The sequence below is a fragment of the Papio anubis genome, chromosome 4 (genome assembly GCF_008728515.1).
Source record: "Papio anubis isolate 15944 chromosome 4, Panubis1.0, whole genome shotgun sequence".
Taxonomy (NCBI): Eukaryota; Metazoa; Chordata; class Mammalia; order Primates; family Cercopithecidae; genus Papio; species Papio anubis.
Genome location: NC_044979.1, coordinates 67,815,341 through 67,843,050, shown reverse-complemented (window position 1 = coordinate 67,843,050; position 27,710 = coordinate 67,815,341). Strand labels below are relative to the sequence as shown.

General features: G+C 37.0%; 1 protein-coding gene across 1 annotated transcript in view; it reads right to left on the bottom strand.

The window, feature by feature from the left end:
- Window positions 1-22,045, bottom strand: part of ZNF804B (zinc finger protein 804B) — a 568,262-nt gene extending 546,217 nt beyond the window's left edge. Inside the window, exon 1 of the mRNA XM_003896356.5 lies at window positions 21,266-22,045. Within this exon, the coding sequence (XP_003896405.3) occupies window positions 21,266-21,373 (108 nt within the window). The 5' untranslated portion in view covers window positions 21,374-22,045. The remainder of the gene's footprint in view (window positions 1-21,265) is intronic.
- Between the last annotated feature and the right edge of the window lie 5,665 nt (window positions 22,046-27,710).

Here is a 27,710-nt window from a genome sequence, read left to right as displayed (position 1 = left end):
GCCCAGGGTAAGTCCTTAAGCAGGCTTCTGCTGCTGCTCTTAATATCCTCGGGAAGAATATGAGCTACACTTCAATAAACGCTTGAACGCCAATTCAGATAACCAGACCCTGATCATTTAATTAACTTCTATTAGTATGCATTATGGAAACCCTACTTACATTCTTCAATAATAATGTGAATATCAGAAAATTACCCCACTATTTCAATTAAATGGCTTAATATACATATGAAGGATTTTTTATTGTTATTTTAAAGAACTCAAATTCTAAGATTAAAATAGACTTGTGTCGGTTTCACAGGGTTTTGTTTCCATTATATGTTTCTAACAAGAAATTGGTTGCTTAACTATATGTGCCCAGAAGAATGAGATGATAATACTACTGTGCCTTATTGCCTGATGTATAAATTAGTTTTTAATATTCATACCTATGAACAGAATTATTATATTATAAAATAAGTAAAAGTGCATAATGATAAGGGAATCAAAATACTCATTTTTATTTCTTCCTATGAAGAAAGATAACTAAGAGCTTTCAAATTATATCATTATTTGCAGTTTATGTGAGATAAAAGTGTTGAAAAGTATTTGCTTCACTTTTGAAATGTTACACACTTTTGATGTCTTTGGGTTCTCAGAAAGTGTCTTTATAGTTTTTTGTAATTGCCAATTAGAGTCTTTACCATTAGGCCACATACAGTGGTTTACGCCTGTAATCCTAGCATTTTGGGAGGCCGAAGTGGGAGGATCGCTTGAGCCCAGGTGTCCGAGACCAGTCTGGGCAATATGGTGAAACCCTTTGTCTACAAAAAAAATCAAAAAACTAGCCAGGCATAGTGGTGCACCTGTAGTCCCAGCTACTCAGGAGGCTCAGGTGGAAGGATCACCTGAGTCCTGGGAAGTCAAGGCTGCAATGAGCCATAATCATGCCACTGCACTCCCTCCTGAGTGACAGAGTGAGATCCTCTCTCAAAAAAAAAAAAAAAAAAGAAGTCTTTACCATTAATTTCTTACTAAAAAATAGGGTCTGAACATCAGTTAATTACACGTACATATTAACTGCTGAAGATATGAATATGCCTCTAATTTTTAGTTTTTTGAGGCTCTTCCAAACCGTTCTTTTTAGTGAATGTACTAATTTACATTCCCACCAACAGCGTACAAGGGATCCCTTTTCTCCACATCCTCACCAGCATTTTGTATTCCCTGTCTTTTGGATATAAGTCATTTTAGCTGGGGTGAGAGGACATCTCATTGTAGTTTTGATTTGCATTTCTCTGATGATCAATGACGTTGCACACGTTTTCATATAACATTTATCTTTTAATTTTGTTGATTATGTATATACCCAAATTTTACTTTTACTTAATATTTACATTTTAACCCACTCTGATCAACCGAGATTGAATGAATGAATGACCAGTTGGACAGTTTATTGAGTATCTAAACCCATAGACCCTGCAGCACCTTAGGGCTATCAAATACTTGGATAAAGAAGACACTGATCCTGTTGCTGGGGGAATCCAAGAAAGGAGAACAGATATGTGAACCAACAATCTAAATGCCATTATTCTGTAATAAAAGAATGTGAAAATTTTCATGGTGACACAGAGAGGGAATAATAGTCAATTTTCAGAGAAGTAGTTTCACATTTGAGCTTTGTAATTTGAAAGCCCTGGAATGAATCCCCAGCACTCTGCCATGTAATGTCGTAAAATGTAAAGTTAAAGTTCGAGTGTTTCATCTTATCTACAAAATGAAAGATAACAGTGTCTCCAGCTTAAGGTTGTGTTAAGGATTAAATATGACAACATGTGAAAGGCTGACTTTAACACTGTATGTCTGGCATAGAGTGAGTGCTTCTTGCATGTTACTCTGATTGTGAACTGGGCACTAGGGACACATTTAGTCACCAGGGAAGCTTCACAGAGAATATTCACAGGAGTTACTAATGGAAAAAGGAGAGAACAGACAGTGAGCCAGCCATAAAACCTTCCTCATCCTCTGGCCTCAATGTTATAAATCCCGGGATTATTCATGAGTTGATATTGGTTCAATAATTTCATAATGTTAATGGGCACAAAAAATCCATGGAATACTTGTTTAAAATGCATAGCCCAGGCCCCACTCCGGACATTCGGATTCATTAAGTCTAGTGTGAGGGCCTAAAATCTTCAACTTAACCCCGTTTAAACAACAATTGATGGAGATGAGCCCTAAAGCCATTCTAGCTTGATTTTATTAAAAATTAAACTGCCATACTTGACATGTCATTTAGTAGTCTTTTTTGCCATCTTTATATCTCAGAATCAGGGAAAAGTGACACACATACACAAAAAGTACTTACTTTGATTACTTTTAAATAACACAAGTTGTCCTCTCTCTAGAATATTCAGAAATTTTAAAACCCCGATTTTTGAAAATGAAACCGGGGAGCCATGAGCAGAAAGATCAGAAATGGACATTTACCCCATATTTATTTGTTTAATGTGCACTTTCCATGCTAGATTGCACATTCCATTGGAGCAGACAACATGGGTACCTTATGCACATCAGCTGCTCCACCAGCCAGCACAATGCGAGGCACTATTAATCAAGAAGTACTTTCGGGGTAATGCCTGCATTCCTTGGCAGGATATAGGAGTGGTAAGAGAAGTGCAGGGCAGGGGTAGATTGGAGATATATTTAGGAATGAAAGTTAGCAGTTTTCCCAATCTAATGAGCGACTACAGAAAAATATTCTCAAGCTTCAAGCCTTGGCTGCTAGATGAAGACAGTGTCCCCAACCAAGGGGGAAGCATGTTTGCTGGAAGAGTAATTTTGTTTTAAAGATTATGTGTTTGAGATTTCTAAGGAAAAAGATAGCCAGTGAATAACTACAGATGTATATGAGTCTAAAATTCTGAGATATAGTAAGCAGAATAATGCTCTTCATAGATGTCCATGATCTGAACCTGTGAGTGCTGTCTTATATGTCAAAAGGGACATTATAGATGTGATTAAAACTAAAGATCTTAAAATGGGAAGAGTATCCTGGTTTATTCCAGTGGACCGAATCTAATCATGAGTTCTTTAAAGCAAAGAGTTTTTCCCACTGCAGGGAATCATAAAGATGGCAGCATGAGAGGAAGTTGCTAGCTTGAAAATGGAGATAAGTTGCAATGAGCCTAAGAATGTGGGAAACTTCTATCTAGAAGCTGGAAAAAAACATTAAAATGGATTCTCTTTTGAGACAATACCTCTAGAAAGCAGGGCAGCTTTACGTATAACTTGATTTTAGCCTAGTGACACTGACCCACAGAATAGCAAAATAATAAATTTATGTAATTGTTTTCACTAAATTTGTGATAGTTCATTACAGTCGCAGTAGGAAACTAATACATGAGGTGTGAGTTGAACATAAATATTTGTACCCATTCTTCAGATTTCTTTATAACAGATATATATATACATATATATTCAGAAAATAATTTCCTTCATTAGTTAATGCCACTTCCTCTCAGTTTCTGCAATCTTTTTTTTTTTTTTTTTTTTTTTTTTTAGATGGAGTCTCACTCTGTCACACATGCTGGAGTGCAGTGGCACGATCTCGGCTCACTGCAACCTCTGCTCACAGATCTCAAGCTATTCTCGTCCCTCAGCCTCCAGAGTAGCTGGGATTACAAGCACATGCCACCACACCTGGCTAATTTTTATAATTTAATAGAGATGGGGTTTCATCATGTTGGCCAGGCCAGGCTGATCTCAAACTCCTGACCTTAAGTGATCCACCCACCTTGGCCTCCCAAAGTGCTGGGATTACAGGCGTGAGCCACCGCCCCCGGCCAGTTTCTGCAATCTTATATTAAATGGTCTAAATACAGTGCTGGGTATTTGTCTGATAGCATTCAACTCTATTCTCACTCTTTCTACTTTGCTCTGGGACTGCATGCCTATAAACTGCTGGCTTGAAGCCAGTAAAGTACCTATCCCAGATCCCCTTGCCAGCTGGTTTCTGGTTGGGTCTTACAAAGGAAAGGACTGGTGGGAGAGTGGAAGTTAGGAGAAGGAAAGAAACCATGATTAATTTTCTTCTGCTTCTGTGTCCAACTGCCTTAGCATCTTAGCGCTCATGAGTTTTGGTGGTGGCAGAAGCAGCACCAGGCCAGTGGTTGCCTCTCTATAGTATCAGCATCATTATGGCAGGAGCCAGTGGTTGTAGGCACCAGTCGCTCACCTTGTCAGTAAGTCCAGTAGCACCAGCAGGACTGTGAGCTCATGGATGCCTGCAAAGCAGAGGTCAGGTGGTTTCAGTAGCAGCTGCAGCATGCCCAGGGTACATGCTTGTAAGGTCCACATAATACTGCTTACACCACTTTCCCCTTTTCCCTTCCAGCTCTAGGTGCAATAGTGACTTCCTGCAGTTACTAATCCTGGGTAATAACAACTAAGTCCTTTCTCTCTCTCAGGGTTTTTAACACATTGGTAAACAATTCCTTGGTATTGGATTCCCTCTGTTTGAAAAGCTAAGACTTATTTCTGACATCCTGACTAGATACTGATACACATGTTTTTGCAGTAATATTTCCTTATTTTAACTTAGGAAGTGAACAGGGTGGGGGTGGGGGTTTATGAGTACCAATTGGGATTCATCAGAATTTCCAAAGATGTAAAACATTTAAACCATAATGAGGTTGGATGCTTACCAGCACAGAGACAGTAGTTTTAGATTAAATATCTAGCCTTATAGAAAAGTGGTAAAAAAAAAAAAAAAAAAAAAAAAAATCCTTCCACATGGCGGCAAGTTCATGAAAACAACTGGTCTATTTTACTCAACTTGCTCTGACAAAAAAAAAAAAAAAAAAAAAAAACCACAAGAAATAGAAAAGCCACTGCAAATGTATCATTATCTTGAATTAAAGCAGTACCAGGAAAGTAGGGCACACTGGACATTTTTGTATTATGAGAGTTGTGAAAACACTGGGCTGCTATTTGCAACAGTTGTGCTCAACATAATGCTAACTGGCCCTCATGCCTGAACTTCTTTTCCCAAGAAAAACCAACTACAGTATAATGCAATCTGATAGGGCCATCCAGAAGAGCAACAATGTCAACAATTTGACACAAAAATGTTAAGTTCCCCGTCACTACTGAGAACATTTTAAGGGGTCATGGAAACCTGCTTTTGACAGAACAAGCCAACTGTGATCAAAGTAATCATCAGCTCCTTTCATTGTATACTTACTACATGCAAGGCCCTGTGTTAAGCCTTTAACATTAATTAGCTCATTCACTGCCTGCAAAGGTCCTATAAGACAAGTAACACCACAAGTGAACAACCTGAGCCTCATAATGGTAAAGTAGTCACACAGCTGGTCAGAGCTAGAATGGAAGGTCAGACCAGCTCAGTCCAACTCTAAAATCAATACAGATAAGCACTTCTCTGTACTTAGTATGAAAAGGGAAAATTTCCGTGTTCCCACCTTAAAATTGGAGGGACAACATGCAGAAATGCATGAATGAAGGCAACTTACATACATAAACTAAACCACAAAGCCCTACATATATCACAATTTTTATTTTCAAATTTTAAATAAATATAGAAAGACACAACCTTTGTTACCAAGCAACACTGGAAAGGACTCATCTTTTAGTGGCCATACATGCTTTTCAGGAATGAGGAGTTGCCTCGTCTGTTGACTCTTATAAGGAGAGAAGAACTGAAAATTAACTTTATAGAGCTATACACAGGAACGGATCCTGAATTTACTGCGCATGTAACTAAATTAATGATGATTCAACTTTGGAAATCCTATTTTCTTGTTTGTAAATTATTTCTGATTTTCATTTGAAACAATAACAACAACAACAACAAAAGTCATGGTTACCTATCTCATTTGGCACAACTGAGAAGAAGTAAGTAGAAAAGCTTCTGTCGGGACTATGGAATGGTCGTGTTTAGTTCTGTAGTTGGATTAAAGGCCATATGTCTATCTACTTGAGGTGATTTTCTTATTTCCTTGTTACATGGCCTACAGGATCCTGCATGGTTGGTCCTCACCTATCAGCCTTTGCTTTCCTGTTGCCCCTCTGCCTCTGAGCCAACCTCCAAAGAGCCATTCCTTGGGTCTGACTCAGAAGTCTAGGCCCAGATAACTCCTCCTCATTCTTCATGTCTCAGATTAGGCATCATTTGCTCTGGGAAGTCTTACCCAACTCTAGGACTAGGTAGGGTCACCCTGTTATAATCCCTCTTTAGCATCAGTTACTTATCTTCACAAGAATTTTAAATTCTTATACATTTTTATATAAGGTATTAGGAAATAAAAATCTGTTTGTTGCCTATCTTCCTTAGTCTCCACTAACACAGACAGCATGTCTGTTGTGTTGTCTTCACTATCACCAGTACCTGTAACAGTACCCAGTACACAGTAAGGACCCCAAAATGTTTGCGAAAACTTACTATCTGAATTCCACCAGCTTCAAGGCATAGCCATAATCCCCCTGAGAGATTTTCACTTGGAACCTTGGTGACAGGGTCTTCCACACAGAGCAGCACAGAGCTCTTCCACCCAGTGCGCTTTCCTTTAAGTCCTCATTTCTCTATTAGGAGCTTCCTTTTTGTGGTCTCCACAATTTAGAGGGCCCTAAACCTATCCCATCAAAGCAGAACCTTACAGCAACACTCATCTTCAGCTCTCATTATTATTCTCTTCAGTGATCTCCTGCTTTTTCTTTCAGAGACCCAACACCTGAGGTATTAGGTTAAGAGAATTGTTTCCAGATCCCTTATTCACATTGAAGAATAAATACTTAGTAGGATGAATAGATATCTCCAATGTATATTTGCATTTAGCAGCATCTAAATTGAAATGTCTGCCATCGACCACCAGGAACAGAGAATTCTCCATGGAGTAGAAACAGAACCTTCACTATGGACAGGGGCCAACTGTGCCTCTCTTACACACAGATACCCAAGGAAAAAGAGTTACTCAGGCCCTCACACTAAACCAGGTCCAATCTAGTGCTCTAATGCTTTCTTTCCTCTCAGTCTTCCATCTAGAACATTCCCTCAGCCCCTTGCTGCTCACACTTTTGGTACTGGCCCATAGGCTGCACCCCACAACCAAACTAAGAGGATTAACAGGAGCCCTTCAACTGCTGTAATCCCGTTGGTCACTTGGAGGTAGCTGAAGTTTCAAAATTAGAAAAAAAAAAACCTTAAAAACAAAAGAGCAAAATTGAAAAGTCTCTAGATAAAAATTTAGAATTGTATAGCTCTAAATTAATTTTAAACTCTGACCTAAGTGTTTTGCGCATGAGTCAACTGACCTATGACAACAGAGGTAACTATCTCAGTCCATCCATTTCAGATGCCCCTTACCTCACTTTTTCTTTTTTCTGTTTTACCCAAAGGAGTTTGGTCACTCATACAGTTTGGATATTTGTCCCCACCCAAATCTCATGTTGATTGTAATTTGTAATGTTGAAAGTGGGGCCCGGTGAGAGGTGATCGGATCACAGGGGCGGATCCATCATGGCTTTGTGCTTTCTTCATGATATGAGTTCTCAGGTGATCTGGTTATTTAAAAGAGAGTGGCATCTTCCTCACCCCCTTCTCTTGCTCCTGCTCTGGCCATGTGACATGCGGGCTCCCACTTTACCTTACACCATGATTGTAAGCTTCCTAAAACCTCCCCAGAAGCCAAGCAGATGCCAGCACCATGCTACCTGTAAAGCCTGCAGAACCATGAGCCAATTAAATCTGTTTTCTTTATACATAACCCAGTCTCAGGTATTTCTTCATAGCAATACAAGAACGACCTAATAACAGTCATTTATCAAAGTGGTGTTATTTCCCAGGATTATTTGGTTTATGGGAAACATATCTTCTCTTCCCACAATGTGATTTATCATTCAGTTTTGCTACATGGCCAGCAAGTGTCTGACAGACAACATACTCTTAAAAAATACTTGTTGAATATATGATTGATTTACTGACATAATGAATGAATGAATGAATGAATGAATGAATGAATGAATGACTTTGACTCCCCAGTTTAAATATTTTTGTTTTTAAATCTAGAACTCTTTGACTTATTCCAGATGACCCTTCTATATCCAGGTTTCTGACATACATACTGCTAATTCCTGCTTTACTCTTTAAAGTGGTCCTCCCCTCCTCCTTGAGCACTTAGCTCAGGGGAAAATTTCTTGTGCTTTCTTGAATGTACCCACTCAGGAGTTCCTGAGGGCTGAGCTCCCAAAGTCACTTTAACATTTTTCATAAACACTGCAAACAGAATGAAACTAATACATAATCAACGTTTAGAGATGGAATTAATTGTCAGTGTATCAGATAGCTAATTTAATTACTCCAGGTAAGATGTATGAATTTTAAACATGTTTTAGAAACAGCAGCTGCTTCCGTTTCATGGTCCATCTAAGTGTTATTCAAATCAAAGTGTTCGGGGCTTATGCCAAAAGCACCTTTCCTGCCCAGATACAGAGGAAAAGGAAGAAACTTTCACCATTCAAGACCTTTCTCCCACCTTTAAATAAAGTAGTTCTGCTTATGTCTATTTTGCCTGGCTCCTAGAATTTCCTTTGAACAAAGGATATCATAGCTTTTAAAATAAAACAACCACTACCTGAAATATACTGGTCAAGTATTAGTGAGTTGTTTCCAAAAAGGGGAGTAAGAAATTTTGAGTTTGCAGTTCCTTCCTTGCCTCATCAAACACAGCACTCATCAAGATCAGAAATTAAATCATAGGGCTAACTTAATATTTGTGACTTAATGAAGAATTTAGAACTTCATGTACCCAAAGTTGCCATACAATGAGATCACATGTTGTATTCCAGTTACTACGTATTTGGTTTACTTCTAAGACCTTCAGACTTAGGAATGCTTATATACTATATAAATCCAAGCAAGGCCACTCTTTATGAATATTTTAGGCCAATTATCATTTCTCTTTAACTGTGCTTTCTCACCTTCTGTATTCCCTGTGGAAGACTGGTTTGCTTTATCACTCCAGGGGTGGAATGCATCCTGATGATCATAAGAGATTTAAACAGAGTGATATACAGAAACGAAAACAACAAATCCATGGTAAAGTGACCTGCTATTGGAAGAAACAAATAAAGAAGATTTATTGTTTTTTAGTACTTTTCCTTTAAAACACAATTTCACGAATCTTCTTTCAATGATGATAGGAAAGCAAATCATCAGTGGTGGTCACCAAGGATTCTTCCAGGGATATTATACACACTTCCTAAATGTGTAGTATGTAGCACATGAATATTGAAAAAAGGACATTAAATGTGGTTTAAAATACATGATCAATTCTTTAAATCTATTTAAATTCATTTAAGTCAGCATTGTTTGGGCTTTATCTACAATCTTCTTGGCAATAACCCCGTTTCCATAGTGACAAAAATTTGTATTTTATCTTCATGCATGCTTGTGGAAGTATAACAACTTTTGTAATAAAGTTTACATATTATTTGCACATAAATTTCATTTTTGTGAGAAGTCCAAGCTACAGGTTTCTTTCCTTTAATCATTTATTGCTGTCTTGCCATTACATACATAAATCACATGTCCTCTCAAATAATGACAACTCAACAAAGGGCCATTCCTAACCACTTGCAAAACAGTTCTAAATCTACATGATGATCAGATCTTTGAATATCGACATGTGATATTAAGGAAAAGATAATGAAATACTTCACAGATGTCACCCTTCATATAATATATGTGTTTTATTAGCATAAATCCATTCATTTTTGCCTAATCAGTATTCTGTTATTTATTTGTTTCAAATGGTTAGTAAGTTTGCTTTGGCCAAAGTGAAACAGAAAAGTGAAGCAACAGAGACATTGTCCAGTTACCTATCCACACCAAGAAATGAGGGCTTTATTTCAATAGTTTGCTGTCAGTTGAGCTGCAAATATGTGTGTTATTTACTAAAATTCCTTTTAATATTAATTTTTAAAATAAAGCTTCCAGGGCCTGTACTGTTCTCTGTCTACATTCGTGGCATCAAAAAGCTATACACATATGATTAGTGATAATTTATATATTATTTTATTCTTGAATACAAAAGTTAAAAATAACTTTCCATTTATATGCTACTATGTCCAGAAGAGAATTTTTTGTTTTATGAAATTATAGCTATTACTTCAATTCATACATCACATTTTATTTAAAACTAATGCTTTTTTTCCCCTAGGAATTCACAAATCTGTAAGCGGAAGAGTAAAAAACCAAAAGAGAAAGCCTTAAAATATCCCTTTAAAATGATTCAATTTTTCTGTTTACTCTCTGGATACAGGATGTAGATGGTATGAAAGGGAAACATCTGGGTAAAGTAGGCAATATTTAAAAATGTGAACAGTGTTTTTTCTTAATATATGATAGTGTTGTACTGAGTTTACCACCTTATCAAGAATACAAGAATCATCAGTATATTTCAAACCTGCACTACATTAAAATGTGTAGTAAAGCATTTTGAGTTGCATAAATTTCAATTTATAAGGAAATAATGCAAGTGATATACATTGCATAGGATGTTCTTTGTTCTCACAAATGTTTCAGTCCTTTTTATGTCTTAACAATGAAATTTACCAGCTGTCTCTGAATATTTAAAGGGATATTATGTTGAACAGAGAGCTTTTCTTGTTTCCCTACACTCTTGCTTCAAAAAGGCACACTGAAGTCCAGTGAGTAAAAGAAAGAAAGAGGAAGGGACATTTGGGCAGAGATAGGAGACTGGCATTAATTCATTCATCTCACAGGAGAAGAAATCACCTTGATAAGCAGGGAGCTCCCACACCATTGGAAATATTCACCCATGTTAAGGTTGAGTGTGGTTGAATTAACAGACTTACTGGCTTAATGCAACATCAATTTATCATCTTATAGTCCTCTATGTCAGAAGCTCCACTGGACACAAATCAGCGTGTTAGTAAGGCTGTGATTTTTCTTGAGCCCCTATGGGAGAATCCATTTACTCGCCCTTTCCAGATTCAAGAAGTCACTTGCACCCCCTGGCTTGTGGCTTCTTCCTCTAACTTCACACCCAGAAGCATAGTATCCTCAAAGCTGTCTCTCTGACATTCATGACTGCCTCTTACGCCCCTTGTGATTATGCTGGACCCCACCGTGTGGTCCAGGATAATCATCTCATCCTCTTTAATTCAATTGTAACTGGAAAGTCACTTTTGTCATGTAAGATATTGGATTTGTAAGTGTTGGGGATTCTAATATAAACATATTTGGGGATATCATTAATCTGCCTATCATAGTGATATATTTAAAATATAGATCGGTAGGCGAACCTAGATTGCTAAGGGTCTTTCCAATGTTTATTCTCTATAAACAAGGCAAATAAATTACCTATCTATTAATAACTGATAAAAAGTTTATTTGGATTAAGAAACTGACCATACCAAAAAAACAGTTTCTCTTCACTCCTAAGAGTATCACTATCTTTCTGTATGTCCACCCTAGTTGACTAAATATTTTAGATAAAATTTATTGTTTAGAAGAAGACCAAGCTTCTCTTACAGACTGTGGTCCCATCCTAACTGGTCCGAGAAGGGACAAGTGCTAACAAAACCCTGCTGAAAAGTATGTGACTGATAAATTCAGACAATTGGAGATTCTTAACAATTATGCAACAATCACCCTGTGGCTTTTCCAGGATGTTGCTATCTCAAAGGCTACAGTGGTCGTTGGTCAAGGAATTATTGTCTCTCTTTCAAAAAAAAAGAAAAAGATTAAAAGACACTATTTTTCCTTCTTCTCATGTACCTCTTATTCCTAAATAGGAAAGAAATGATCAAGTTCCTAACTTGTAATTCATTTCTCAGAAGCTATTAAATATGCCACCAATGAAAAAAATATGGCTTAACTAGCTCATGTACGAATTACATCAATTTATATATACCAGTCTTCAGTTTCTTGTGGCCTTCAGCAAAAGATGTTCTCAAATGCTACATAGAATAAAGCACTCTGCAAATTGAATTAATAGGAGACACTAAATTATACTTAAAGCAATTGATCAAATGATCTTGCTAGATCTTAAAGTGATAAACATTGCGATGAAAACAGTGACCACTTAATCCATCAGTAGAACAGTTTGCATTCTAAAAATTTCTAACTGGGGGAAAAAATCTCTATGGAAAAATCTTCTTTGTGGACCTACCACCAGGACAAAAGGGAACATATTTATACTAATTAAATTTCCATTGAAATGTATTTATTTTCTATTGAAATCATTACATTATCTAAGACAAGGAAAATTATCCCAATTGGAGTTTGATAAAACTTGTTGGAAGTTTTCCCCCACTACAACATCAGGTGTATATATGCATGCACACATATCAACACACACAATCTGAGTAATAATCATTGTTAATGTTTACCAAACACTCAATGAATGTCAAGCACTAGGCTCAAAACACCATACTAGGAACCATTGTTCCCCACTGTGAAGAAGTTAAAACTGAAGTTAAGAGAAGTTATAAAATTACTAGTCAATGTTAAAACTAGAATTTGAAAATAGGCAGTTTAACTCTAGGGCCTTCACTTTTGATCCTCATGTGATATTGTCCCCCTATCAGTGGCCGAAAGTAATAATCAAAGAGTGAAATACATTTAGGTATAATTTATCATAGAAACTGAACACATAAAAGACAGTATTTGTAAGTTTTGTTTGTTTGTTTTCTGAGACAGAGTCTCACTCTGTCGTCCAGGCTGGAGTGCAGTGGCGCGATCTCGGCTCACTGCAACCTCTGCCTCCCAGGTTCAAGCGATTCTCCGGCCTCAGCCTCCTGAGTTGCTGGAATTACAGGCTCATGCCACTATGCCCAGCTAACTTTTTGTATTTTTAGTAGAGATGGGTTTCACCATCTTGCCCAGGTTGATCTCAAACTCCTGAGCTCAGGCAATTCACCCACCTGGGCCTACCAAAGTGCTAGGATTAAAGGCGTGAGCCACTGCACCCGGCCCAATATTTGTAAGTTAATGTTCTTAATCCCTAAATATATACTTAAGATTTCCTTAAATTTCACTAATTTCCAAATAAATATGTAGCTAAACTGTAGAGCTAGCCCCAATTTTCTGGAGGCTTCTTGCGATGACATTGCATAAGAGGTAGTCACAGCAATTCATTAAGTTTAAGTGGCTTTTAAATCATAAGATAAACATTAAAGTCAATGACTAAATGGAAATTTCCAATATTCCTCATACCAGCTACACTGTTGTCAAATATATCAGTGGCAATGTCCTGAATGATGAAGGATCTAATAATACATTGTTCATCATTCATTTTTATTCACACATCCGTTCATTCAAACAGATATTTATTGAGTAAAATAAAGTAGAAGCTTTGCAGACATAAGGATGACAGCAGACTTACCCCAAGGATTTCAATGAAGGTGATGGAAATTGATGGAGGTAATGGCAGGCTATAAGAGATGCACTTGACCTGTGAAAGGAAACTCAGGACTAAACTCCTTAGTTAAGACTATAAGAATATGCAAGATATGGCCCCACAAATGAAGGATAAAAAAAAATTGGGGGGCAGAGGGAACAGCCTGTGCAATGGCAGAAAGGTCTGCAAACATGTCATAGTCAAGAACTCTTCAGTATAAGCAGACAATAGTAGAATCATGTGGAATAATAAACAGTGAGAGCTGAAAATGTAGGTGCAGGCTGAATCATGCACCTACACTTAAAATATTATTCAAGTTTTTAAATAATGTGAATGCAACTAATATGGCCACCTCCATGCCTCTTCGTTTCATATCAGATGAAGCAAATGAATAGGACAAGTCTAATTTAAGGCATGCCTCTATCCTCTCTGTCATTTAAAAAAGAGGCCCCATGGCCATTTTTGTTTAGAATATGGCATTTATTTCATTCACAAAAAGAAAATGCATATAGCCTTTGCTTGCCAAGGAAGACGTTAGAGAGTATAATTATTCACAGCAAAATAAAGAACTGGAAGGGACATATGTGAGTGGAAAGAGGAGAAGCTGACTGTATTTGTCTGGTTCTGAGGAGTACACAGGACAAGTGAAGTGCTGAGTAATAGCTGTGGGAAGAAGGGCAGGGGAAGAACACTGGTAGGTGGGTTCTGAATGGAGATATGGGGAAAGCTGTAAATTCTGAACTAGAGATGAAAGTTATGTGTGCATGGTGAACAGGGGAGAAACTTGTAAGGTTGGGTGAAAGAGCGTTCAGAATAGTGTAGTTCTTACCATTTGCGAGGGCTAGTATCTCTGGAGTTAGAAGTATATGCCAACATTTATGTGTGAACCAAAAAAATATATTGAAAAACTTGATAATTATGTGAATGAAATGAATAAGGATTGATGGCAGAAGAATAGAGAGGAAGAAGATTTTTTAAGAAAAGAAAAAACTGGCAATATCCGTTTCAAAATAAGCTATATTCTGCCTCTTACACCCACACAAAAGTGAAATAAAATTTGCCAAAAGGAAATTGCCAATTGTCAAAGAAAAAAAGAAAACTGGCAGTCCTAATTATACTTGCTAGAAATGAACAAACTGAATAATCTCTATGAATCATTCTCATTGCTGTCCAGTGCAAAATCCTGAGTAACATCCTTACTTTGGATATTCAATATTTTATTATTGATTTACAACCCAACTTGTTTTCACAACAGATCTAAGTCATCTGAAAGAAGCTTTATACATTAAAACAGCAAAATATAAATGTAAACATAATGAGAGCCATTGTAAATAAAATAAGAGCTGGACTAGGAACAGGAGATGAGCAGAGATGGGTATATCATGTTGCTTTTAAGGCCAACATCAATCCCTATCCCTTTGCTAAGTCACAGATTTGTCTCTTCCTCCCAGCCAAAAAGAAAAGAAAATGACTCAACAGTATAGTTATCCTTTTCTGTGAAAAGAAAAATATATTATCAGTTCTTCAGAAGTATTAGTTTAGAATTTAGATATCAAATTTGAAAGAAATAAGAGATTAGTCAAATACATGTTATCTGAGTGCTATCTCAGGAAAATTAATATCTTTAGCGAATATTTTAAAAAGCAAATCAAAACCCCCTTTTCTGTATTATTTATTTATTTTTGAGACAAGGGTTGCCCTTTGTTGCCTAGGGGCTGGAGTGAAGTGACCTCATTATGGTTCACTGCAGCCTTCAGCTCCTAGGCTCAAGCGATCCTCCTTCTTCAGCCTTCCAAGTGGCTACGACCATAGGCATGAGCTGCCACGCCCAGCTAATTTTTGTTGTTGTTGTTGTTAGAAATGGGGTCTTGCTTGTTGCCCGGGCTGGTCTAGAATAGCTGGCTTCAAACTCTGGCTTCAAGGGATCCTCACACCTCTGCCTCCCAAAGTGCTGGGATTACAGGTACTTCTCCAATTTTTTTTTTTTTTAATACTTTTATCAGTGACAGACTGGATTAAGAAAATGTGGCACATATACACCATGGAATACTATGCAGCCATGAAAAAGGGTGAGTTTGTGTGGTTTGTAGGGACATGGATGCAGCTGGAAACCATCATTCTCAGCAAACTATCACAAGAACAGAAATTCTTCTCCAATTTAAACACCATATATTATTTTGTATTTTTTGTCTTCAGTAAGTTTAGAGTGTCTTAGCTACAACTGAAAATGCTGTCTAATGTAGGAAGCAATTTATTTTTCCAGAATTTCCTTCCAAGTTTAGAAAGTACTTCCAAATCAAGAGACTACATAACTTGGGAATTGGTATATCGCTATTATCACTATAACTATACTTTTTCTTGAAAACATATCAAATATTTAATTTCTCTCTTCAGATCTTATTCTCTAAGTAAACCTGATTTGTAAAATCAATCTACAAAAGGCTTTTTCAGCTGTCATTTTATAAGAGTTACTTGAATTTTTATGAAAAACTACATTTGTTACATTCCAAAGGCATTTTCAAGCAAAGCAGCATTTTTATTTCAATTTTCATTCAGATTATTTCTACAAAATATGTTCATATATACCAAAGAATTATGAAAATGTGTATTTTGAAAAAATCAACTTCACGCTGAAAGGCATTTGATAGTTATTTGAAATATATATCATTCTTCTTGCTCTTTGCTTCCAACACAGCCTAAAACCCACTGGCATTTCAAGCTCTGTTATTACTAACACATAAAAATATGTATTTTAGTGCATATGTGTTATACAGAAAAATTTCACAGTTACAACTAACATAATGTTTTCTTTTAAGCCACAAATAGTTAAGTTCTATGTTAAATGCCATGCACATTTAGCCTACCCATGATACCAACATGTTTCATTTTTATTTTAGTTCCAAATTATGGAGCAGAAACTAAAATAGAGTTTATTTTAATCATATATCTAAAAGAAACTAATCAAGGTATATAAGCCCTCAAATTTTAATTATGAAATAAATGTAGTATAATCTAATATAAGCCACAAATTATAGCACTCAAATAACTATTTGAGTCTTCTTACTATGGAAACTTTCTGAAGTCAAATAAACACAAATTTATTTAGGTTCTGGAAAGTACCAACTAGCATAAGTGCTAACTACAAAGTTTTTGAAATCAGTTAGGGGAAAGAAGAAATGATTGTAAAGGCAATGAGAAGAAAGGAGGTTGCTTTATATGATACTTGACATATAAAGAGAACATGTATTATAAGAATTGTAACGAAGTCGTCTTTATTGAAAACATCTGAAAGTTTCAACATCAAAGGCAGTATTACGTATTCATGAACTCAAGAAGAGGATGCAGGTGACTTCTCTACAGGAGGGCATGTCTTCATAATTATATTTGGCACTTGAAAAGTACATCACTTTGAGAACAATTTTGAATGTCTTTAATGTGTATTTATTAAGCATAATGAAAATATACACAATCAGATATTATAGGCATTTAAAAAAAAGGACAAGGGCTTAACTGCATTCATTTCCTTATTTAAGAAGTTCTCTGGATGGACGCACCTTCAAGGTAGTTCATCTCTTCTAGAACTTCTTTCATTTATAGATATATACATTTGTAACTTATCAAGGGAATTATGTAGATTTTTGGTCCATTTAAAATGCTTGTTTATTTATATTCCACATCCTTCTAGTCTCTATGGTGCTCCCAGGAATAAGCACTTCTTAAGAAATGTAAACTTATCTAAACCTCAAAAGAGTAATAATAAGCTAAATATGTACCACAGATAAAATACATATCTACCATTATTATTAACATGTAATCAATAGGTATCCCAAATGATAGTCTCACTATTAACCACACTACATTCAAATATAAACTTGAGATGCTATTTTAGATTACATAACTAAAAATCAAGTCAAATATATTTTTCTTGTTACATAGAAGATATTTGTTTTATTGAATTCAAATGTGGTGATAGAACTTAGAAGTTCATGAACACTGAATTCATTTATAGACTGTGTTCTTCATGAATAGCTTAATTATTGATTAAGTTATTAAATTTAATTATTAAACTGAGCAGCCACCTCTTCAGAGCAGACCATGTGGACTGGCTTGCTGGGTCCCCTAAGTGCTCCCAATTATTAAAACAAAGTTTTACCATTAATATCTTTGATGGTAGAAGACTGTATAATATATAAATAACTTATTTGACTTGAGCACAGATAGCAATGTGTATCTATCTATCTATAATATGTGTATGTGTATCTTATAATGATTTTTAAAGTCATCATGCAGTCATATTATTTTAGAGGTTAGATAGAATAGGGGATAAGCATCATAAATTGTGGTAGAATTTAGAAAATGCACAATTTCTAAAAATAGAGACTTTTATCATTAAGCACCATAAAATCCTCTCATTTTTCTTTTCTTTTACTTTCTTTAATATATTCCTGGATTTAAAGTAGTATAAACTATCTCCACTCAATTATTCGCATTTTAATTAGGTTTAAAGAGCAGTATGCTATTTTTTCACACACAGTCTCTAAAAAGAGGAGAGATGCAATAGATAAAATACATTACCATGTTTTCGCTTTGAAGATAGAAGCTGAATTTCACTCTGGGATTTTCAGTTTACTGATCTGTGAAAACTGTTTGGGGGTAAAATGCTTTATTTCTCAAATAACTCATTAAGAATTTATTATAACAATTCCATGTAATGATTCAACATGTTTTCTAAATGAAATCCTTTGAAATAAATATATTCTTTTTTACTTTCAGCTTAATATCATATATTCAGATTTTACAGACATGCGATTTGAACATAAATGTACACAACTACTTTACCTATATAATTGAAGAATTATGTCTATAGGCAAGTGAAATGTTTTATCCGTAATATCCAGGTACATTTATATCAGAACTACAAAAAAAGAAATCCTTAGTATGTCAAAAAGGGATTGTAGCTTTCTCCTTTCTGTAGCAGAGGTAGAAAGTAGTCTTAACCAATGATTTTTTAATTGAATATTAAGACCATGTTCTACATGTAAACAGTTCTAATAAAACAGAAAAATGTGGAACAAAATTAATAGGAGAGACACTTGGATTAAAAGGGCAAGGACCAAAGTTAAAGTATTGGAAAGCTTAGTGAAAGTTAGTTAAGTCAACTAAGAATATCTCTATACTAAATAAACTGAGTTCCAGTGAGTGGAAATAATTAAAGTCATTGATGTAGAGGTCAATTTTAGGTCATTCCTGGCACTAAATTTGAAAAAAAAAAATAATGTGAGAGTTGCTATGTTTTTAAAAAATAGATGGATATATTTTATGGATCTCTGAGTTTAAGATTTATACTGAAGGAAAAAAATCAATAAAGTTATGTCAACCTGAAAATAACTGGGGAATGTGTATTGCTGAATAAAAAAAAAAGATCTATAATCACAGTTTACAGTTTCATACTTTGCAACTAATTAATAAAGAAGGCAAACATACATTTGTCTAGATTAGGAAAGTTTTCAAATGTGTAAAGGTCTAAAATCCAGAAGGTAGTGACCCATTTCAACCTAGGGAGAAAGGTTAAGTGTTATATAATGGGAAGAGGACCTCAACTTGTTGGAAGACTCATCTCGACAACCTGCCAATGACAGAGAATGAATAAACACAAATTTTCACACAGTGCCCGGCTCACATGAAAAACTATTCAAATATTGAAAAAGCCATGCAAATTCCATAATAAAATGTAAAAGAAGACCAAGTAAATCAAATAGTGTTGAGAAAGTACGTACATCATTTAATTTAGATATTTTTTGATGATGCATATGTAATTTAAGTACATCCAAATGTGTAAATTAATATTGGAGAGAACCTTCCAGTGAGTCAAAGTGTAGATCCTAGATAGCAAAGTTAATTAATTTGTACTTTAGTAAAAACCAGCCCAGCAGTGAATAAAAATAGTGCCCTGTGGGTGGGGAGTACCTGATGAACCCTGGTCAACCAGCACAGCCGTGTGGTCAGTGGGCTGTCTTCTCCCATCTACATTCACACATCTAGTCTCTATAGCATCAGTCAGGCTCTTGGGAGATGACTGACCAAGTGGGAGAGAAAGGACACTTTTTGACTGTGTAACAGAAATTCCTCTGCAAGCCCTACAGATTTGGGAAGATGAACACCATAGTCTAACCAACTTGAAAAGAACTAAACCGTGTAAGATTATGAAGCAATTCTCCCTTTATACTGAGAAGTCTTGAGGCACAAACAGTACAATGCACTATCCAATTTAGTTTTCCATAACCAAAAGGAGGGCAAGAAAGACAGGCACAGAGATTACCAAAGCGTTGAAAAATAATACCTGTGACAAAGGCGGAACACTGTAGGTTTTCTAGATAAAATGGACCTAAAGAAGAATGTAAAGGATTTAAGTTTGCTGTAAGAAAGATTCTCCTGGCACTGTGCGTTGTTAAACATTAAAGTGGTTTGCTGAGACTGCAGGAACTCCAATTCTGAGAATCTTTAGAAATGGGAAAGATTCAGACCTGCTACTTAGAGGGACTGAATGTGGGCTTTATTCAACTGGAACTCCGCAAGTGCCTGCTAACCCTGTGAGTTTAATTGTTAAGTACTCATATAAACAGTATTTTCCATCTAACAGTTCTGACTCAGTACTGTATACAGTTGTTGGGGGGAATAGTTGCAATAATCCACTTTTTGTAGTACATAAAAGCATGTGAAGGAATAATTTGTCATGAGGAATCCTAGTGATATCTCTAGGCACTTGTACTTTCTGATTTTAGATTTCTCATGTAAATTACATATAGTATTTATTAATAATCAAAGGTTTTTATAATATGTTGCAGTTTTGAATAATTCATGCTAATGAAGCGTTAAGCCATGATGGAAAATATCAACCATACAAAAATTAAAATTAGGTAATTTCAATTTTCCCTCTTGATATACAGACTTAAATACTGTTTTTTATATTAAACCTCAAAAGTTGGTCTTTAAGTTTGCATACTTAGTCACTAGTAGTCCAAAATTTATATATATATACATACATACACACACACATACACATTCACACACATTTTCTTAAAACACATTTGGAGTCTTAAAACATTATAGTATGTACCAAGAAATGAATTAATAATGGATTTAACTCATATAATCTGGATGAAATTATTTTATAAAAAGAATATGAATAAACTGAATAGTAACTAAATTGAATAGATTACTAAGTTAAAAAGCAATCACTCTAATTGCATGTTAATATATTTGTATATTATACAATAAACTATCCAACTCAGATTTCCATAAAGAATTCTTTTACTTCCACTTAAAGAATGTGCATAGTTGAGCATTAGATATAATCAAGTTTTCACTACCTATACCTTTCCTTTTGCCAGTGATTTGAGGCAAAATCTTTGAGTTTTTCTCATAAAGTAACAGTAGCATTATTAAACTAATCTCAACTGATGACTTCACAAAGCACATTATAACGTGCCAGTCAAACTTTCTACACTGCCCAAATCAGCAGATGTCTAAGTTGACATAGCACAGAGGAGCTACCTTCAGAGCCCTGCAGTTAACTGCATTCAGTAAATATTTACATCCGTAGCACTATAGATCCTACTGACTGGATTGAAAATACACATGTAAATACACACCCCTCTCTGTGTCACAGTCTGTCAATAAATTGTATAAATGGACACGATGTACTTCCATACCTATGGATAAGGTTTACGTTTTAGATGTCCACCACCTACTCATTGAATCAGGATACTATCTCTCAATATCTTTTCGTTTGTGTTGAGTTGGAACGTTTGTGTGTGTACGTGTGTGCGCGCGCACATTACCGGAGAGGGAGATCCGTTCTTGCAGAGGGGTCCCCTGAAGACTCCTTTAATGCCCCGGTAGTGCCCATTGCTGAGATGTCTCGAACTGATGACCAGGTAACAAGCCATGTGGGTCCGGGCGGAGGCGCAGAGTCTCAACTCCTCACCAGGCGACCAGCCGTGGGAAGCGGGCGGGTTTCTTAGCGGCAACAGCGACTGCCACCTCCCGAGAAGAAGTGGCCAGCAGGACGCAGGGGGAGGCGGCGGCAGCGCGTCCCTGCTCCGCGCCCCGTGCGGGGCTCCTGCTGCCGACAGCTGCAGCTCTGACACAGGCGGTGGCGGCGACAGCACAGAGCACGGAGGGGACCCGGCGAGCCAGTCCACATGCTGCTCTGACGAGGTGGCTGCTCAACCGCGGGCCAGCGATATATTTATTTAAGGACAACTTCCAGGGTCCGCCAGGGAATCAGGAATTCCCCCGCCCCTTTCCTCCCGCCCCCTGCCTTCGCGCCTGGCGCCTGCCCGGGGGATGCTCAGGCGCGGGTCCCCATCGTCCGGCCGGGGGTGTCCTGGACTGCGGGCTGCAGTGCCGGGATCCAGCAGCGGCCGCCGCCGCCGCCGCTGCCCGTGCTGGGAGAGTGGCTGAGAGTCCTTGGGAGCGCCAAAGCGCTGCCCCCGCTGCAGTCGGGAGAGGGCGGAGGAGGCGACGGGCGGGCCGGGGTAAAGACAGGGAGTTGGGGACGCGGCGACCTGTGCTTGAGGAGGGCAGTTAGCGCTGCGGCTGGGAGCTGTGGGCTCGGGGTTGCCCAGGAGGCTCAGGTGTGCTGTGGGGCGAGGCCAGGAGGTGACAGCTGCCGTGGCGGCCGCGGGGGGCTCTCGGGGCTGCGGGACCCGCCTCTACCACCTCCCGGCCTCAGCCGCCCAGCCCCCCCCCTCCCCCCTTCCCCGGTTCCTCTGCCCTATCTCTGAGCCAACTTTCTGCTGTGTTTGGGAGTCACCTGGGAGGACTGGGGAGGCGGTGGTGGAGGAGATGGGCAGGAGGAGAGCGTTTTCTTTACTCTTTCGTTGCCTGCTGGCCTTCAGCATTTCTTCAGCGCTCTGGCTGACGACGGCGTTGGCAGAAGCAACAGCTCCCCAGCCGGCTGCAGAATGAGCTGTGCAGCCACAAATAGGGCAGACCATTAGATGTGCCATGGTAGGGAACGCACGGACGAGGAAAGTTTTGGGCAGAAAACTTATATTAAGGTATAGAAAAGAGACATGCATGCGTATATGTGCATATACATGCACGTACCCAGAGTTATGAAGATTCACTTACAAGCCTTTCTGTATCTTTAACGAGGCACATATTTTTGGTCTCTATAAGACCTCTGTGCTTTCAAAACCCCCAACAATCACCCCCTTCAGAAGTGGTTTTTAACGGACGTTATTTCGTTTACCGTAATTTAAGCCACCAGGGAGCGAGCTGCACTGAGAATTAAAAGACCTGTGCAGAAATGTGCTCTGAAAGGAGAAGATAGCCCTCCCAGAGCCTGGAGACACCCTGCACTGTCCTCCACCCCACGGTTGCTGAATGGGGTTCTGCAATCCATCTCTGCCTCACCTCGCCTTGTCTGTGCCTGGGAGAAGGAAAAGGTTCACCTCCTCTCAGTCTGTTGCTTCAGTGCTGGAATTGAAAGGTTACCGCCAATGCTCTGAGTATTCTCCCCAGTATTCTCCTCTCCTGTCTCCCACAATGCCCCATTCGCATCCCGGTTGAGATTGAGGACCTCTCAAAAGCAGAAACAGGTTAAAAGAAAAAAAAAAAACTGTTAATTTAATTTTTCCTATTCAGGCAACTCATAAAATTCTTAAGCAAAAAGGAACAAAAAAGAATCTAATTACAACTTCTGTAGCTACCCAATAAAAGCTTGACTTTTTGCTTACATCATTACGACTTAATATCCTTAATATTTTATTTAAAAAATACATAGAAGTACATCTACTTTTAGATAGATTTTAAAGGTTTTAGATAGTTTTTTAAAGTGTTTGCAAAGCTTCTGAATATATAAGGTAAAAATGCCAGTTCCTTGCAAACCTTCAGAATAAAAATTACTGAAACTGGGATAGTGCAATGTAAATATTGTAGGAATTGTTTATTTTAAATAAATTGTTGGTTTATTTTGAAATAAAAATAAATTTATAGAGAAGTGGCAGTAGATGCAACAGATCCATCTTCTCCTTTCTATTGATGTATTTAACATCACATCAATGGCGTGTTTAACAACATAGTGTTTATTCAACTTACAGCTGTAAGGTGTTTCCTGAAGCTGAGAAAAAGTAATATTACTCATGTATAGACATTAGATATATTTTATAGCAAGAAAATAATGTATTTGCAAATAGTAAACTTCAAAAATTGGTGAAATCTTGACCAAAAAATGGATAAAGTCGAATTTTTTTTTTTTTTTTTTTTTTTTGAGACGGAGTCTCACTCTGTCGCCCAGGCTGGAGTGCAGTGGCCGGATCTCGGCTCACTGCAAGCTCTGCCTCCCGGGTTCACGCCATTCTCCTGCCTCAACCTTCCGAGTAGCTGGGACTACAGGTGCCCACCACCTCGCCTGGCTAGTTTTATTTTTTTGTATTTTTTAGTAGAGATGGGGTTTCACTGGGTTAGCCAGGATGGTCTCGATCTCCTGACCTCGTGATCCGCCCGTCTCGGCCTCCCAAAGTGCTGGGATTACAGGCTTGAGCCACTGCGCCCGGCCTAAAGTGGAATTTTTAAAGAAGATAGTGTGGCTCAGTTGATAGCTACTGTTTTACTCTGGATAAATAAATGTCGGTAGCAAACAGCATTGAGGGCCAAGGCATAAGCGACTTAGAATGGATTAGAAAGATGAATGATGTCACTTCTGTAAATAATAGCCCAAGGGTGCTATGTCTTCTTTACTGAGCAAACATATTTCCTAATATCGCTTATTTTTATGAATCAGCCATAACTTTATAAAATGAAAGGATGGATAAGAGTAATCAAAATATAAAATTCAAACGCACTATTCTGTTTTATATCTTATTCAAAGTATTTGTTAGCCATCCTGACATTCTTGTTCATTAGACTATTATCCTGCATCTATTTGAGTTTTTCCCAGAGGAAACAAAATGATCTACTTTTTATAGTAATGTTTCAGAGACTACTGCAATTTTGCTGAATTTCTTAAAAATTTTTAAATTTTGAAGAATTTTTCCTTTAGAAATGGATAATACAGAATTTGTTCATTTGCCATATTTTAAACATTAGGTTGTCCTTTTCTTTCTAATTTTTTGCCATTCATCTTAAAATATTGAGGCAAAAAATTGGCACATTTGTCGTATTTATCTAGTTTTAAGAATAATTCTAAAAACAAACAGAAAATGAAAGCAACTCCCTTCTTTTCCTTGCCAGATTGTAACTGATATCTATCAGTGTGCTGTCGTTGTATTTCACAGCTCCCCATTTTGCTAGCATATATTTTAGATGTGGCTCACCAAATGTAAATAAAAGAAAGATGTGTATATTTATTTACATAGTTGCTAAAGATATCAAGTTGTTCAGTTGTATTAACTTTTCTCTCTACTAAAAGAGATACTTTCTTTCCAACTCCAGTAGTTAAAAATTTTCAGTGAAAAGTGAAAGAAAATTGGAAATATGTCCATACTAAATTGGTTTTAGATATAAGTAAAATTCTATTACAGCAAACATTATGAAAAGCAACTATGATGTGCAATTTCACAAAGTCCATTTATTTAAAACAATATTTTATCTGATGAGTCCTCATTCCACGGAAGAGGATGTGAATGGCAAAGGGCATGGACTTCAGCCTGTAACCAAGTTGATATTTCCATGTATTTCCAGATTTGTAGTTGTGTCATAGATGATTGACACAGTGAGAAGTCCTCTCTTCCATTACCTTTATCAACATATCTTAAGTATACCCACACCTCTATATCCCCTGACTCCACCTTAGTCCAAACCAGTATTATCTCCTGCTTGGGCCATTGTAATGTCTTCCTAACCAATCTTCCTTCCTCCAGTGTTGCCTCCAAACACAATTTATGTTTTATATCCAAAGGCCATAGTGATATTTATTTTAATATATTATATCCTAGTACATCCCTATTTAGCCATCTAATGATTTCATATCACACTAAAATCCAAACTATGCTCTGTTTTAAAAGTCCTGTTTGATCAGGTCCCTGCCTGCCTCCTTCTTCTGCCTTGCCCTGGGAACTCCCTCTGTTCCTCACAGTGTTCCTCAGGCACATGCAGCTTTCCACTGCAGAGTCTCTTTTCCAGCTCTTCTTTTTACTAGAAATCCTCCTATCTGCACGTCACAAGGGAAACATCTTGTTCTTCAGGTCAGATGTAAAGGTTGTCTCTTCAGAGAGGCCCTTCCTTTTGACCATTGAAGCTAATGGAGCTACTTAGAACCTGGAACTTTTTATTGTTGTTGTGAAATAAATTAATAGATTTTATTTTTTAGAGTAGTTTTAGGTTTGCAGAAAATTTGAACAGAAAGAACAGAGAGATCCTATATATCCCCTTACTGCCCCAGCACACAGGTTTTTTCTATTATTAACATCTTGCATTTATGTAGTACATTGTTACAATTGAAGACCCAATGTTGATATAATATTATGAACTAAACTTCATGGTTTACATTAGGGTTCACTCTTTGTAGTGTAGAGTCTACAGGTTTTGACAAATGTATAACAACACGTATTAACCATTACAACATCATACAGAATAGTTTCACAGCACTAATATTCCCAGTGCTCCATCTGTTCATCTTTCCTTGTCTCCCTCTGAATCCTTAGCAATCACTGATCTTTTCACTCTTTCCTTAATTTTACCTGCTCAAGAATGTTGTGTAGGTGGAATCATACAATAGGTAGCTCTGTCAGACTGCCCCCTTTCATTCAGCAACAGACATTGAAGTTTCTTCCACATCTTTTTAGTGGCTTGATATCGCCTTAATTTTTGTTAACGAATAATATTCCACTATGTTAGGGGTTGAATTCTGCATCCCCCACCTAAAGTGGCAAAGTCCAAATCATCTGTGAATGTTACCTTATTTGGAAATATAGTTTTTACAGATGATCAAGTTGAAGTGATGTCATTGGGGTGGACCCCAATCCAATATGACTCTTGTCTTTATACAAAAAAAAAAAAAAAAAAAAGTGTTGGGAAGGATTTGAATGCAGAAACAGAGGCACAGGAGAATATCATGTGAAGACTGTAGTCATGAAGATTGTAGTCATTATGCCATGAGCCAATGCCATGAACCAAAGAATGCCAGAAGATTGCTAGCAAACCATCAGATGTTAGGAAAGAGACAAGGAACAAATTATCCTTCAGAAGAACCAACCCTGCCAATACCTTGATTTCAGACTTCTAGCCTCCAGAATTGTGTTACAATTAATTTCTGTTGTTTAAGGCACCCAATTTGTGATACTTTGTTACAGCATCCCTAAGAAACGCATGTACCACAGTTTATCTATTTACCTACTGATTAATATTTTGGTCACTTTGAAGTTATGGCAATTATGAATAAAGCTGCTATAAACATTCATATGCTAGTTTTTGTGTGGACATAAGTTTTCAACTTATTTGGCTAAATACTAAGAAATACAGTATCTTACTTATGCTGAATCTTAGGCTTAGTTTTGTAAAATATTGACAAATTGTCTCCCAATGTGGCTGTGCCATATTTCAATCCCACCAGTAGTGGATGAGAGTTCCTTTTGCTCCGTGTGCTCATCAACATTTATTGTTGTCAATGTTTTGGATTTTGACAATTTAAATGGATATGTAATAGCATTGCACTGTTGTTTTAATTCACAATTTCCTAATGACTTATGATGTTGAACATCTCTTAATATGCTTACTTCTCATCCATATATCTTTTTTGCTGAGTTATCTGTTAACGTCATTTGCCCATTTTTAATGAAGTTGTTTGTTGCACTGTTGTTAACTTTTAAGAGTTCTTATATTTTAGATAGCAATCCTTTACCAGATATGTTTTGCAATTATTTTCTCCAAGTCCATGGTTGATCTTTTCATTCTTTCAACTGTGTCTTTTGCAGAGCAGATATTTTTAATTTGAGTTCAACTTACCAATTTTTTCTCTCCTGAATCATGTTTTCAGTGCTCTATTTAAAAAGTCATTACCAAACCCAAGGACAACTATATTTTTCTCTATATTTTCTTCTAGGGTCTTATGATTCTGCCCTTAAAAGTAAAGGGCCAAGTCTATTACCCTTTTGAGTTAAATGTTATAAATGTGAAAACCTGTGTCTAGATTCCTTTTCATTTTTTTTTTCATGTTGATCCAGTACCATTTGTTGAAAAGACTATACTTTCCCCATTAAACTGCCTTTCCTCTTTTGTCCAAGATCAATAGACTGCATTTGTGTGAGCTATTTCTGGGCTCTATTCAATTCAATTGAT